Source organism: Leptodactylus fuscus, chromosome 1 (genome assembly GCF_031893055.1).
Source record: "Leptodactylus fuscus isolate aLepFus1 chromosome 1, aLepFus1.hap2, whole genome shotgun sequence".
Taxonomy (NCBI): domain Eukaryota; kingdom Metazoa; phylum Chordata; class Amphibia; order Anura; family Leptodactylidae; genus Leptodactylus; species Leptodactylus fuscus.
The window spans coordinates 134,422,080-134,435,283 of NC_134265.1; the positions used below are offsets into that span (position 1 = coordinate 134,422,080).

The 13,204-nt window shown below is 42.9% G+C and overlaps 1 protein-coding gene across 1 annotated transcript in view; it reads right to left on the reverse strand.

Annotated features, from left to right (window-relative positions):
• Positions 1–1,857: 1,857 nt before the first annotated feature.
• Positions 1,858–13,204, reverse strand: part of MMP14 (matrix metallopeptidase 14) — a 32,171-nt gene continuing 20,824 nt past the window's right edge. Inside the window, exons 2-10 of the mRNA XM_075276968.1 lie at positions 8,015–8,163; positions 7,061–7,183; positions 6,670–6,977; positions 6,400–6,567; positions 6,090–6,253; positions 4,943–5,081; positions 4,662–4,812; positions 4,409–4,524; positions 1,858–4,149 (exon numbers count right to left, since the gene is read on the reverse strand). Of these exons, the coding sequence (XP_075133069.1) occupies positions 3,824–4,149; positions 4,409–4,524; positions 4,662–4,812; positions 4,943–5,081; positions 6,090–6,253; positions 6,400–6,567; positions 6,670–6,977; positions 7,061–7,183; positions 8,015–8,163 (1,644 nt within the window). The 3' untranslated portion in view covers positions 1,858–3,823. The remainder of the gene's footprint in view (positions 4,150–4,408; positions 4,525–4,661; positions 4,813–4,942; positions 5,082–6,089; positions 6,254–6,399; positions 6,568–6,669; positions 6,978–7,060; positions 7,184–8,014; positions 8,164–13,204) is intronic.

Below are 13,204 nucleotides of genomic sequence, written 5' to 3' on the forward strand. Positions count from 1 at the left end.
GTGTAGAAGTGGCTGTGTAGATACATTTACTTGCTTTAGCTGCTTTAGTAGTCTGATCCCTCGTTGTGTCACATGATCAGTACGGACTTGTCGATTCCCACAGCATCTTATGAACAAAGCAGAAGTCCATTTCCCTCTTCGTTCCTAAATCAGTCTCAATGTCAGTCTCACAGGAATTAATAAATCAGGAAATGGGTTTCTGGTTCACACGTAAGATACAGTGTGACTAAACTGGAACTGGAGTCATGTGACACAGCCAGGGACCAGACTAGACCACTAAGGGCACGTTCACACTCTCAGCTATGGCTTTGCACGCTGGTAAGCCTCATATGCAATGGGGCTAATCATGTGTGCGTCCTCTCACCTCGCCACAGTTTCTGTAATCGGAAACCGCAGCAAAGACGAACGGGATGCTTTTTTCAGAGAGCTGAAAAAAGAAGTGTGTGCCAATGCCTCAAAACAATGGGAGGCTGAGGGCCCACGTTGCGGAAAAGCTGCTTTTTTATTGCAGATTTTACTGTGGTTTTATGAGCCAAAATCAAGAGTGGCTTGAAAAGGAATGGGAAATATAAAGGAAGAACTTAGACATTTCCCTTCTATTAAATCCACTCCAGACTTTGGCTCAAAAAATGCAGCAAAATCTGCAACAAAATAAGCAGCATTTCCACAATGTGGAGCCTCAGTCGGAAGCAGATTTTAGATGCTATTCCTCCGTGTGAACATACCGTAAAGTAGTCGAAGCAAATAAAATCTAAACGTTTTATCCACAGCACAAGAACTGCACTATTAGGGGCCCTTCACACTACTGATACGCTGCTTGATTCTGAACGTTAAAACACGGTCAGAATCAGCGGCGTATAAAGCAGATCCCATTCATTTCAATGGGGAGCCGGCATACGAGCGCTCCCCATTGAAATGAATGGGCTGCTTTTTACTCTACGAGCGCTCCCATTGAAGTGAATGGAAAGCGTTCACGTGTACGGCTCACCGTGTGAAGGGGCCTGGCGCTCGGCTCAGTCCGAGCCGTACACGTGAGCGCTTCCCATTCACTTCAACGGGAGCGCTCGTAGAGTAAAAAGCAGCCCATTCATTTTAATGGGGAGAGCTCGTATGCCGGCTCCCCATTGAAATGAATGGGATCTGCTTTATACGCGCTGATTCTGAACGTGTTTTAACATTCAGAATCAGGCAGCGTATCAGTAGTGTGAAGGGGTCCTTAGGCCGGGTTCACACAATGTCTTTTGGCACGTAATGTGCCACGTAGACGCCGCGGGAGCTTTTGCGGGCCGTATACGCTCCCATTGTTTTCAATGGGAGCCGATACGTATACGCGGCGCTATTGTGCCGCGGTGTCTACGTGGCACATTACGTGCCAAAAGACATCGTGTGAACCCGGACTAAGGCTGAGACCCAGCTTCTTGTATTGCAGATTTTGCTGCGTTTTTTTGAGCCAAAGCCAAAAATCGCTACAGAAGGAATGGAGAATATAAAGGAAGTTCTTATACTTCTCCCTTTTGCTGAATTCACTTCTGGCTTTGGGTGAAAAAAACGCAACGAAATCTACAACAAAAGAAGCTGCGTTTTCGTAACGTGGAATCTTCGCCTTAAGAACAAAATGGAGGCACAAAAGGGAGAGTGGGGGACTTAAAAAAAGCTTTGAAATTCTTCTTTAATTTGTTGAATATCAAAGTAGCAAGACGCTTGGCATAATTTATTAACTGATGTATGTAAGTTTTTAGCCTCTTTTCTCATCAGTCTTTCTAGATTCCTCCACTGTGTTTACTATATCAATGTATGGCAACATTTCTTGCTTGAAATCATAAGAAATGTACGAAATTAATGTACAAATAAAATGAATACAGATGGTTATTTTTTGCATTTTTATATTTCTAATGTTACAAAACCATTGGTTCATAACAAATAGCTTTTAGGTGATTTTATAAAAGACGGTAAAAAAAACATAAAAAACACAAACTTTGTCCACAAAAAAGATGCTTTAATTTGACTGAAAAGGTGGGCCCCAATCCCCTCCATAAATTAGGGTAAACCATGAAGTGATACGCATGTCAGCACCATATAGGGCCGTAATTGAGGTTACTCAATGATATAAGGCACTTGGAGTTAGGTTAGAAAGGGCATACGCTTCTCTCCAACCCCCAATAGTGTGCAAGCTCTGACCCCCATTCTCTATGCTTGAGGGGAGGAGGGGTGAAGGAGTCGCCATCTCATTGCAGGAGGGATCAGTGGAGCATAATCTAGACATGGTTTCTATTGATCCACTGGCCCCTCTGGCAGTGGACAGGTGGGAAATGCAAAGCGGCCTGACCTGCAGGAGCTGCCTTAATATCAAATAATAATTATTATAATAATCAAAATATAAACCAAAGTTACAGAGAAAGACAGGAAACAAGCAAATGTGACCCCCCCACCCCCTGACCGTACCATGTGATCTGCCCTTCTTAACCTCATCCAGTCAGAAACCCCCACCCCGCAGAGCTGTGATTAACCCCTTCTCTGCCGAGGACACTTGCAGAGCAATGATTTTTTTTTTCTCCCTTTCCAGCTAAAGGGGTGTTAGGAACCATGATTTACTCCATCACAGCCAGAGACCTCCAAACAGGCATTAACCCCCTCAGAAGACAGAGACTTGGGAGACAGCCGAAAATCTGTCTCTGCCAGATACCTGCAAAGAATCTTTCAGAGCAGTGATTACCCCTTCCATCACAGAAAACCACCATAATACTATGTCTGCCAGGACCTGTAAAACAGTAACTAATATCTGGTACAAAGTACAGATACCAGCAGATAACCCTGAGAGTTAAAGCTTTCCAAATAATATTCAGCAGAATACAGGGGTGGTGGAGGGCAGAGAAGGCATTGGAGAAACACAATGTATGGGCACTTTTCGGGTAGTTAGGGGGCTTACTGATACTGACCTTCCACTTGTCCCTTCTTTTCTCTTCAGAGATTCCTGCTCTGCACGACTTGCTAAACTATCTCCACTTTCTCTAGGTCACATATCATCGACAGTACTTTATATTCAACAAGACTAAGAATCAATGTCCTCAGTACACACAGTATAAGATTCATTCTTTATGGAAATACTTTGGTCCCAAATTATACCAAAAGTTTGTTGTGACTAAAGTCTGTTCTCTGAGAGGAGATCTATCGGTCACAACACAGCTGTGAAGAAAACAGTCTCCTCATTCATTTACTATTATAGTCCATCTTTTGGCTATTCATAAATCTAATTGTGCTATTGGCATTATGACACAGAAGCCACAACCCTTTGGCATGTAGACATAAGCTCACATGGTCAGACAGGTTGCTCTCCCCCCACTCGCATTGTACTTTCCTGTACCCATCCAAAAGCAAAGCAGCTGATCATAAATATTCCCTCTTGTAAGATAAACCTATACATCTACCATGGGGTGCTGGTGGTGTTTGGAAGGGTAAAAAAAACACAATCTGTCAGAAAGTTGTAGTTGTATGTGTGTTTTCTGACTTTTGGAGGGTGTCCATCTCTGCTCTGAATTTTGCAAGTGGTAGCTGTACCGAGAGCACTGCCTGACCAATAGCCAATCAAATCTGATATATGTACCCCTGCAATAACCGTTATGGAAGACATAGCTCCAATCTGGCAGTGAAAGGGTTAAACATAGCAATGTCCACCGCACAAAAGCGGCAAAGTTGGTGTAAACTGGTTCTCTCCCTTCCTCCTGTCCCAGGATACTGATACTGCTCCCCATGATATCTGTGTGTGATGGATGTGTGGGAGGGCAGGAGAGAATGTGATGGGGGCAGGGTCCAGATCCATGAGGTCTCACACTTTGTCCAGTAAGGAACGCTGCCAATATAGAAGCCTCTTGGGGGTGCCATATTGCCGGAAGATCAAGACAGCCAGTCCAAGGAACACGACACAAAGCAATAGGAGGACGGGAACGACAACAGCTGCAGTGTTCACTCCTCCATTGGCTTCATCAACTTCAATGATTACCACTTCTCTTTCGTCATCTTGGTCATCAGGTTGACGGAAAGTGCTGCAGCCCATCCAGTCCTGCAGGACAGACTTTGGAAATCCTGATTCTGTCTTTAGTTGTTGGTTATTAAACTTCCAATACTTATTACCCTTATAGAAATATGTAAAAGCTGAAAAAGAGAAAAAATAGGAAATATTAAAGCAAGCACAATAAGTACACACGCCGTTATTAAAGCACATGGATGGCGGGCATGTACATGTAGCCTAAAGCAGGGAGGATATAGTTTCCATTTTAGTATATAATGGGTATAGTCAGCGTCATTCCTCCCAGACTGATCGTACAGACACCAGATTTGCTAATGACTTAATAATGTGTATGATAGCATCTTGACAGTTCCCCAGACAGTTATATTTCTTTGTCTTCCCTACCTCCATCACTTCCCATAAATGCTCCTCGAATAGAGTCAGGGATTCCTTCCCACACCTTGATAGGTTTTGGGTAATCGGCATCTACCTCTCTCATCTCTTCATTAAATCGATAATACCTAAATTAAAGAGAGAAATTGTGTGAAAATACATTGGTCACGGAATTTATTAAGATTGGCGGTTCCTGTGCCAGTCTTATAAAGTCTCTGACTGGCATAAGGCACGCCTGAATGACTTAGATACTGCAGCCTCTTACTTGGTTCCTCTGAAGAAGTAGGTCTTTCCATTAGGCATCCAGTAAAGTGCAGCATCAATCCTATCACTTGGTAATCCTCGACCCATCTCTTTTAGTGACTTGGGATATCCAGGTTCAAGGATGGATTCATCAAACACCCAATACTTGTCCCCTAAATACACACAAACATACGCAAAAAGTTTTGAAATACTTTCAAAATAATTTTTTAGATTTTTTTAAATCATTTTCTACTCAGCTTTGAAGTATAAAGCAGGAAAGAAAGTTAGTCTTTGAACACTTACCCTTGAAAAAGACAAATTTTCCATCTTTTCTTTCATAAGCTGAGTTTATAGAACTTGGAAGTCCACGCCAGAATTGTCCAATGGGCAGTGGGTATCCATCCATTACGCGATTATTCCGTACACGCCAGAGCCAGCGCTCCTACAATGAAATAACTTAGTAAAATCACTGAGCCTGAATGAGCTTTACACCCCTATATTACTACGGAATATTTCACTGAACCAAAGGGGGGGAATACTGTATTTGGAAAATGTAAATCTTAAGGTGCGAAAATGTTAGCATTCAAGTGTGTGGGAAAAAGGGGCAGATTTCTCATGAGGTAACTTGAGGATATGGCCAGATGGTCAGCAGCTACTTATTATGTTATTGCAATAAGCAGCTACCGAATTTTTACTTACCTGTCTACACTCCTGTCCTGGCCACCCTCCACTGCTGCCTTTAGGCGGCTCTACACTTAAGTCAAAATGCTGAACATGCAGCATCCCTGCGTTCTTCAGCGTTGGCAACAGTGCCCCCTGGAGGTGGCAGCGGAGGGTGGGCAGGACTGGAGCATGGACAGGTGAGTCATCTGTTACTCTTTGTTGGGGTTGGGGGGAGGAAGTGGAATGGAAAGGGAACACATGGTGGGCTTTAAAAATGGGATCATAAGCTGTGTGGGGGCCACAAATAGGGGTCAGATACTGTGTGGAGACCATAAAAAGGGGTCAGATACTGTGTGTGGGCAAAAAAGGGGTAATATATTGTGGGGGGCATACGAAAGGGGTGTTATACTGTGGGGAAGCTAAAATGGGGTCATATAACATATGGGGGCTAAAAGAAAGAGGGATATATATCATATAATAGGCGTAAAAAAGGGGTGTAATACAGTGTTGGAGGCCAGAAAAAGGGGGTCATATACCGTGTGGAGACAAAAAAAGAGGGTCATATACCATGTTATGGTCCAGAAAAAGGGGGTCATATTTTCTGTGGGGGCAAAACAAAGAGGGTCATATACCATGTGATGGTCTAGAAAAAGGGGTTCATATACTGCATGGTGGGCCACAAAAAGGGGTTCATATACCGGGTGGTGGGACAGAAAAACTAGACTCATAGACTCATAGAAATCAAGACTCAACTAGACTCATTGAAATAGATATCATCACAACTGACCTTAAAGACAAACATCTCTCCCCTCAACACAGCAATGGTGTCAAAGTTGCCTTGACAAATATCTGGTCCATAAGGCACATTGGGATTATCAGGAACATATGGATGGCGTGGAGTAGGTGCCCGTGTGGGACGAGGTGCACGTGTTGGTGGACCTTCTCCATGACCTAGAAAAGGTTTTAAAATTATACTCCTACAATCTCAACTTTCTTTAAAAGACATATTACTAACACTTTATGTCATTCTTTAGGTAGGCCTTAATTTTATATTCATCAACCAGGCTTTCATGTTTTTCCTCCAGACTTATACTCACCACTTCCATAGAGCTGCTGGATACCTCTGCGGTCATCATCTGGCAACTGAAAGTTCTGAGTGTCCATCCATTGATAGAATGGGGCCATAATGGCTGATGGGTCATTAGAATGTTCTAGACCCAATGCATGTCCTAGCTCATGGACGGCCACAAGAAACAAGTCATTCTCTATTAGAAAAGAAAGCATAATAATGGCTCATCAAATCATTTCTTATATCCTATTTGTTTTTTTTACATTTTTCTTGTTAATGTATATATTCTTTTTCTTACTATCTAGCTCGTCATTCCTGGATGTCCAAGGCTCTGCAGAATCAAAATGAGTGTCTCCACCAATGCCAGGCCCAGGAAAGTATGCATGTGCCAAAAAGCCACCTTCTCCATCAAAGGGGGTACTATCCCCATGGAACCCCTCAGCAAAGAACAGCATTATGTCAGCATGCTTGGCATGACCGTCCTGTATGTCCACATATCGAACCTCTCGGAAACGCAGTGGGGTTACACTCTGCCATACTGCAAATGCTCTCCGGATAGCTTCATATGTCTCATATTCACCCGCTTTTGGAGTATAGTTCTGTATGCTAGGAATAAACAGCCATCGTCAATTAAAAGTGGCAGAACACCAGAATGCTAAGTAAATATGTTAGTGTGTATTGTCACATACCAGAAAGTGATGTCCCGATGCTGCCACTTCAGACCCTGAATAGCGTATCTTTTTCGCCTTACATTTGCTTTAATTTCAGCGCCAAATTTATCTGGTACACCACAACGTGGCTTCTTCATTGCCCTAAACACAGAGATGAGTAAGTCATTGCTATCAGAACATGGAAGAGCTATATTTTGGTTGTATCTATACAATACTTAGTAACATGTAATCATGGATACCCCATGGGCAGCAGTGAGTACAAGATAGAGTAAGGACTGTATTACAAATCCCGATCCTGGCCAGGACCAGTGCTGAACAACAAAGAGTGTCTATTACTCAGATTGTGACTATGATTGATGATAAACAGAGGTCAGTGTGAATGGTCTGAGACACCATCATCCTAATCCTGCTCCAGGTCTGCTAAGTGCTCTGAATTCCTTCAAGCTTCATCACTACCCTTATCCTCCATTCTCCTACATATCTTTATCTTCCTGCCTGTCATACCCTTTTCTAGCATTCTAGTAATTCCTCACTGTTCCTTATTTCCAAGGCCCCCATAACAAGACATGCAGACTCCCCCAGTTGCCGAGCAGCTGCAATGTTACCACCTTAGTAGATATCTTGTGTTCTTGTGGTCTACATCAGACCAAGCGAAGAGAGAGAGCTAAATGATCCTGAAGTCTTCTTTCTTTCTTTTCTTCCTTAGCTACTATTGAATCCTAGTATAGTATTTTTCTCAGTTTATGTGTGTCTCCTGCTGTAATATATTACTGTTTATTATCCGTTATCTGTATTATCATGCTGCTGTAACACACTGAAATTTCCCCATGGTGGGAATATTAAAGGATTATCTTATCTTCTTAAAGATATGTATAAACTAGAGAAGTTGCTTTTGTAACAATACAAATTCCAAAGTTATAACCACAAGTACAACATGCTCAGCTCACACTCAAGTACTATTAGCTGCCATACCTTTCTGTGCTACTGTCCAGCTTGCCAGTCACTGTCAGTCCATAGAACCTCTGCATAGCAGCAATAGCTTCACTCATTGACTGTGGAGAGCGTAATGTATGTGTACGAAGGTCTCCTGGAGGCAAATATCCATATTGTTGTAGCCAGGCCTGAGGACAGAGGAGAACGTAAAGGTTAGACTAAGGTCTATAATATGATAACATTAAATCTTCAAATAGACAAAGGCAGACAAGAAAGCAAATAAGATGTTTTTTAATATTGTACTCAAGATGGCAGGCCTCAGAAATTGATGAACTACTTTCATATCCAAGTTCCTTTCCTCTGATGGTGTCTGATAGCGGTCACAAATATGAAATTGTTTCTATTCACCAGTTACCGTATGTTTTTTGTTGGAAGGTGTGAAATTGTTGGGACCACCAGTGATCCAATATTATTATTATTATTGTTTATTTATATAGCACCATTAATTCCATAGTGCTTTACATTTGGGGGTTTACATACAGTACACAGAATATACAGGTAGATATAATACTAACAATGACCGACTGGCACAGTGGGGTAGAGGGCCCTGCCCGCAAGGGCTTACAATCTATGAGGGAAGGAGGGTAGAGACAGAAGGAGAGGGGGAGACAGTTCAGTTGGTGGTGTGGTGATAGTGTTATTGGAGGTTGTAGGCCTTCCTGAATAGGTGAGTCTTCAGGGCCTTCTTGAAGCCTGTGATTGTGGGGGTCAGTCTTATGTGTCTTGGTAAGGAGTTCCAGAGTATGGAGGATGCACAGGAGAAATCTTGGAGACAGTTGTGTGAGGAGCGGATGAGAGCAGAGCGGAGTAGGAGGTCATTGGCGGATCTGAGGTTACGTGTGGGCAGGTAGCGGGAGATGAGGTCAGAGATATATGGAGGGGACAGGTTGTGGATGGCTTTGTATGTTAATGTTAGTAGCTTGAACTCAATTCGCTGGGCTATGGGTAGCCAGTGGAGGGACTGGCAGAGGGGAGCAGCTGATGAAGATCGGGGCGTGAGGTGAATTAAGCAGGCAGCGCAGTTTAAGGTGGACTGGAGGGGGGCGAGGGTGTTAGCTGGGATTCCATGGAGAAGGGTGTTGCAGTAATCTAGGCGGGAGATTATGAGGGGCTGGATGAGCGTCTTAGTCATTTCAGGGGTGAGGAAGGAGCGGATTCGGTGGATGTTCTTGACTTGGAGGCGGCAGGAAGTGTTGAGGGTTTGAACGTGTGACTTGAAGGATAGGTCGGGGTCCAGTGTTACTCCAAGGCATCGGGCATGTGGGACAGGGGTAAGTGTGGTTCAGTTGACTTTGATAGATGGGTCACGTGGAGGGGCCATACGGGGTGGGGTAAAGAGGATGAACTCAGTTTTCTCCATATTGAGTTTGAGAAAGCGGGAGGAGAGGAAGGAGGCTACAGCCATTAAGCAATCTGGAACTCTGGCCAGCAGAGAGGTAATGTCTGGTCCACAGATGAATATTTGGGTGTTATCAGAATAGCAATGGTACTGAAAACCATGAGATTCTATGAGTTGGCCCAGGGTAAGGGTGTAGATGGAGAACAGGAGGGGTCCTAGGATGGAGCCTTGGGTGACACCGACAAAGAGAGGGTGTGGTGAGGAGGTGGTGTGCGAGTGGGAGATGCTGAATGTGCGGTTGGTGAGGTCTGAGGAGATCCAAGAGAGGGCCAGGTCTGAGATACCAAGGGATGAGAGAATTTCTAACAGGAGGGAGTGGTCAAATGTGTTAAAGGCAGAGGAGAGGTCAAGGAGGAGGAGGACAGAGTAATGGCGCTTGGCTTTGGCAGTTAGCAGGTCATTAGTGACTTTTGTTAGGGCAGTTTCAGTGGAGTGATGGGGTCGGAAGCCTGACTGTAGTCTGTCAAAGAGCAGGTTGGACGAGAGATAGGAGGAGAGTTCGGAGTGGATGTGTTGCTCAAGCAGTTTTGAGGTGTACAGGAGCAGTGAGATGGGCGATAGTTGGCTGGAGAGGACGGGTCGAGAGACGATTTCTTAAGTATGGGTGTGACTGTGGCGTGTTTGAAGGTGGAGGGGAAGGATCCATTGGCTAGGGATAGGTTAATCTGTGCTATAGCAGGGGAAGCATTACACAGTCTCCATGACATCAATGAGCTCTTTACGTATAGCAGCAACATGCCGCAAAAGATTGTATCGCTTCAGGTAATAGATGAGTCTGTTGTCAATGCCTGTGGCCTGGTTTTGGATGTATTCACATGGATGGGTACTGCACCGCACAGTCAAATACCAGACAGAAAATTCTAAATGTTCTTTTACAAAGCAAATGCTTTCTTGTGAGATTACACTGTTAGGCTGAGCCCTCGTATAGCAAAACGCTGCGGAAAGAAAGGTGGCGAAAATGCATCTTGTTTTTTTCCACAGAACTTTTCATTACATTTTTTTTTGTGATTTCACAGCTAAAATGTCTATACTGCATTTTTCCACAACTCTTTTTTCCATAATGTGTGGATGGGATTAATGACCTCTCATCCAAATAAGCAATGAAAAAATCATGGCGATACTGGTGTTTTTAGGCCGGGGCCCCACGGATTGGAAATGCCGAGGGAAAAATCATGGCATTTTACAGTACTTGCAAAGTGGAGGGGATTCATGCAAATCCCATGCCCACTTTGCGGAAAAAATCGTAGCGCGGACATGCTGCGATTTCCAAAACCGTTGCAGTTTTGAAAATCACAGCATGTCAATTATATCTACAGAAACGCTGATGGCTTCCCCATAGATATAATTGTAACAGAAAGTCCGCGGAGGAAAACTCTGTGAACTTTCTGTTGAAAGCACTGTGGGAAGAACCGCAATATGTTCACGCCGTGGTTGTTCCGGTCCGTGGGGCCTTAGCCTTATGGTGTTTTTTTTTTTTCTTCAAGAGTAAATATGTAGTAAAATATTAATGGTACCGCAGTCTCTGGAGAGGTGGTGCTAATATGGGAGGGTTCTCCAACCCAATGCAACAAGTTGCTTTTTTCCTACAACCAGATTTTGCTCCTCAAAGGTCATATTTGCATCGAAACGTTGCATATTGATCTGGATATCATATGGTGAACAGCAGCTATGCTAATATCCTATGGAACATTATAGTATATTTGCCTTACACAATATATGTGATTTGTCTATTAAATCGTACCGATCATTCGCTTCACTAAAGAATATGTGCTGTCTTGATGGAAACACTATGTGTGATGGTTGTGTATAAGCAAATCCAGCCAATTCTCATGGGGTCTGAGAGCACTCTGTTCGCAGTTCATTATAAAGATGAGATTGCAATAATCCGTATTTACTATAGCTACTTTGTGTCAGATTATTCTGCATGGCTGTACACAGATTGAGATCACAATAGCTTATAAATGGAGGTGCATTTTAATGGGACTTCATATGAAAAACTTTTGTGGGGTACTTATGGGAGTTAGATCCCACAGATGTAAATGGAATGGTATATCTAGTCACTCCGCATCAGTATCCTATATAAAAAAGGGATGGATTTCATTGTTTTTTTTTTAAGCAACCCACTGATCCATTTTTAACAGAAGTAACTAGGGCTATGGAGTCAGCAGGCAATTCACTAACTCTGACTCCTTCATAAATGACCAACAGCCTTGGTCAGACAGAAGCAGTAAAGCCAAAACCCTACTTGGCACTGATGAGAGGCAAAACCCCCAAGATGGGAACCTCTTCCTTTAGGAGGAGTTATACCGGTTTGGCCATTGTGTCAAAATGATGCCCGTAGGTTTCTTTGAAAACCAGATATAAATCTATAGGGTGCTACCTTCCAGCCAAAGTTTGTAACTATTTTTCAGACTCTGACCCAAAATTGGTCCCAACTCCGACTCCACAGTTCTAACAGTCTGTTTTTACATCCATTGATTTTTATTAGGTCCGTATGTCATTGTTTTAAAAGGTGAACATAGAATATGTCAGTTTTTCAACAGACCATTTTTTGTCTGTCCATAAAAATCGACATGAGTGGCTTTGTTAGAAAAACACCCATCACACATCCATTTTTCAATGTTGTGTAAAAAGGCCCTAAAGGTCTCTCATGGGAAAACCCTTTAAAGAAAATGTAGATGAGCTGTGTCTGGTATACACACTTACAATATTAAAGGGGTCTCCACTTTGGGTCTTCTTTCTGACCCAAGAGAAAAGCAGCAACATGATAGTTTTATGAAGGTTTATAATCCTTAAGTGCATGTCTTCAGTGGTATGACAATGTTCAGGTTTGGTAAAATATACTGCTATAATACGATGCACGACAAACCAAGCAGAGCACAAAGAGTTACTGCTTGCATTATAGTGAGAGATGCATTTGTGGAAGAGAGGGAGATACATTAGTGTGGGATGGGGGATGTTCTGAGAAGGATAATGTATTTATCTCCCTTGAGACTCCATAAAATTGACACAGCTTCAAAGAGTGTGGGGGCAGGGAGCGGTATGGTGCTGTGGGTACAGGAAAACAGTTTAAAGTTACAGGAAAGCCTTTTACATATAGGGATGGGAGGGGGCAGAAGGAATTGTGAGAAGGGAGGGGAAAATGTTGTTGAAAAACTACAAGCCACCAAACATAGTCTCACGTGATGTTACGAAAACTGGAGGCTTTTCAAGACTATTTCAAAGTTTTACGCAACCAGAACTGACACAAAAATAACCCTGAGAAAGAACATCAGACTCATCCAAAAACACTTCCTCTTACTTGACATGTAACAGAACCATAAAGTCTCCTACGTACTCCATCTGCCCAGTTATTAGCAAAGATCAGTACAGCCAGATAGACTGGGCATGTCTGTGTATCCATATGTGTTATGTATACATATACAGTATATAACTATAGTACAATGTATACTATGTCACCAAGTGGAGTGACAGATGAGCATGTGTTGTTTATCTACCATATAACACATAGGATACCTGGCTGCTAACTGCTATATATCCCCATTCTCCCATAAACATATACAGTCAGCTCAGCCAAACGTTTATCTTTATTCAGTAAGGGCTAGAAAGATATCTGGCAGCGGATTACCTTGCGACAGAACAAGTATGTTTTCATAATATGTTGCTGCAAATTGTATATATATATATATAATAGTGGAGAAATATTCTTTTTACTAAATTAGGCCATTCACATAAGATCTTGATCGATCTCAAACTGAATGGTTGGTCAT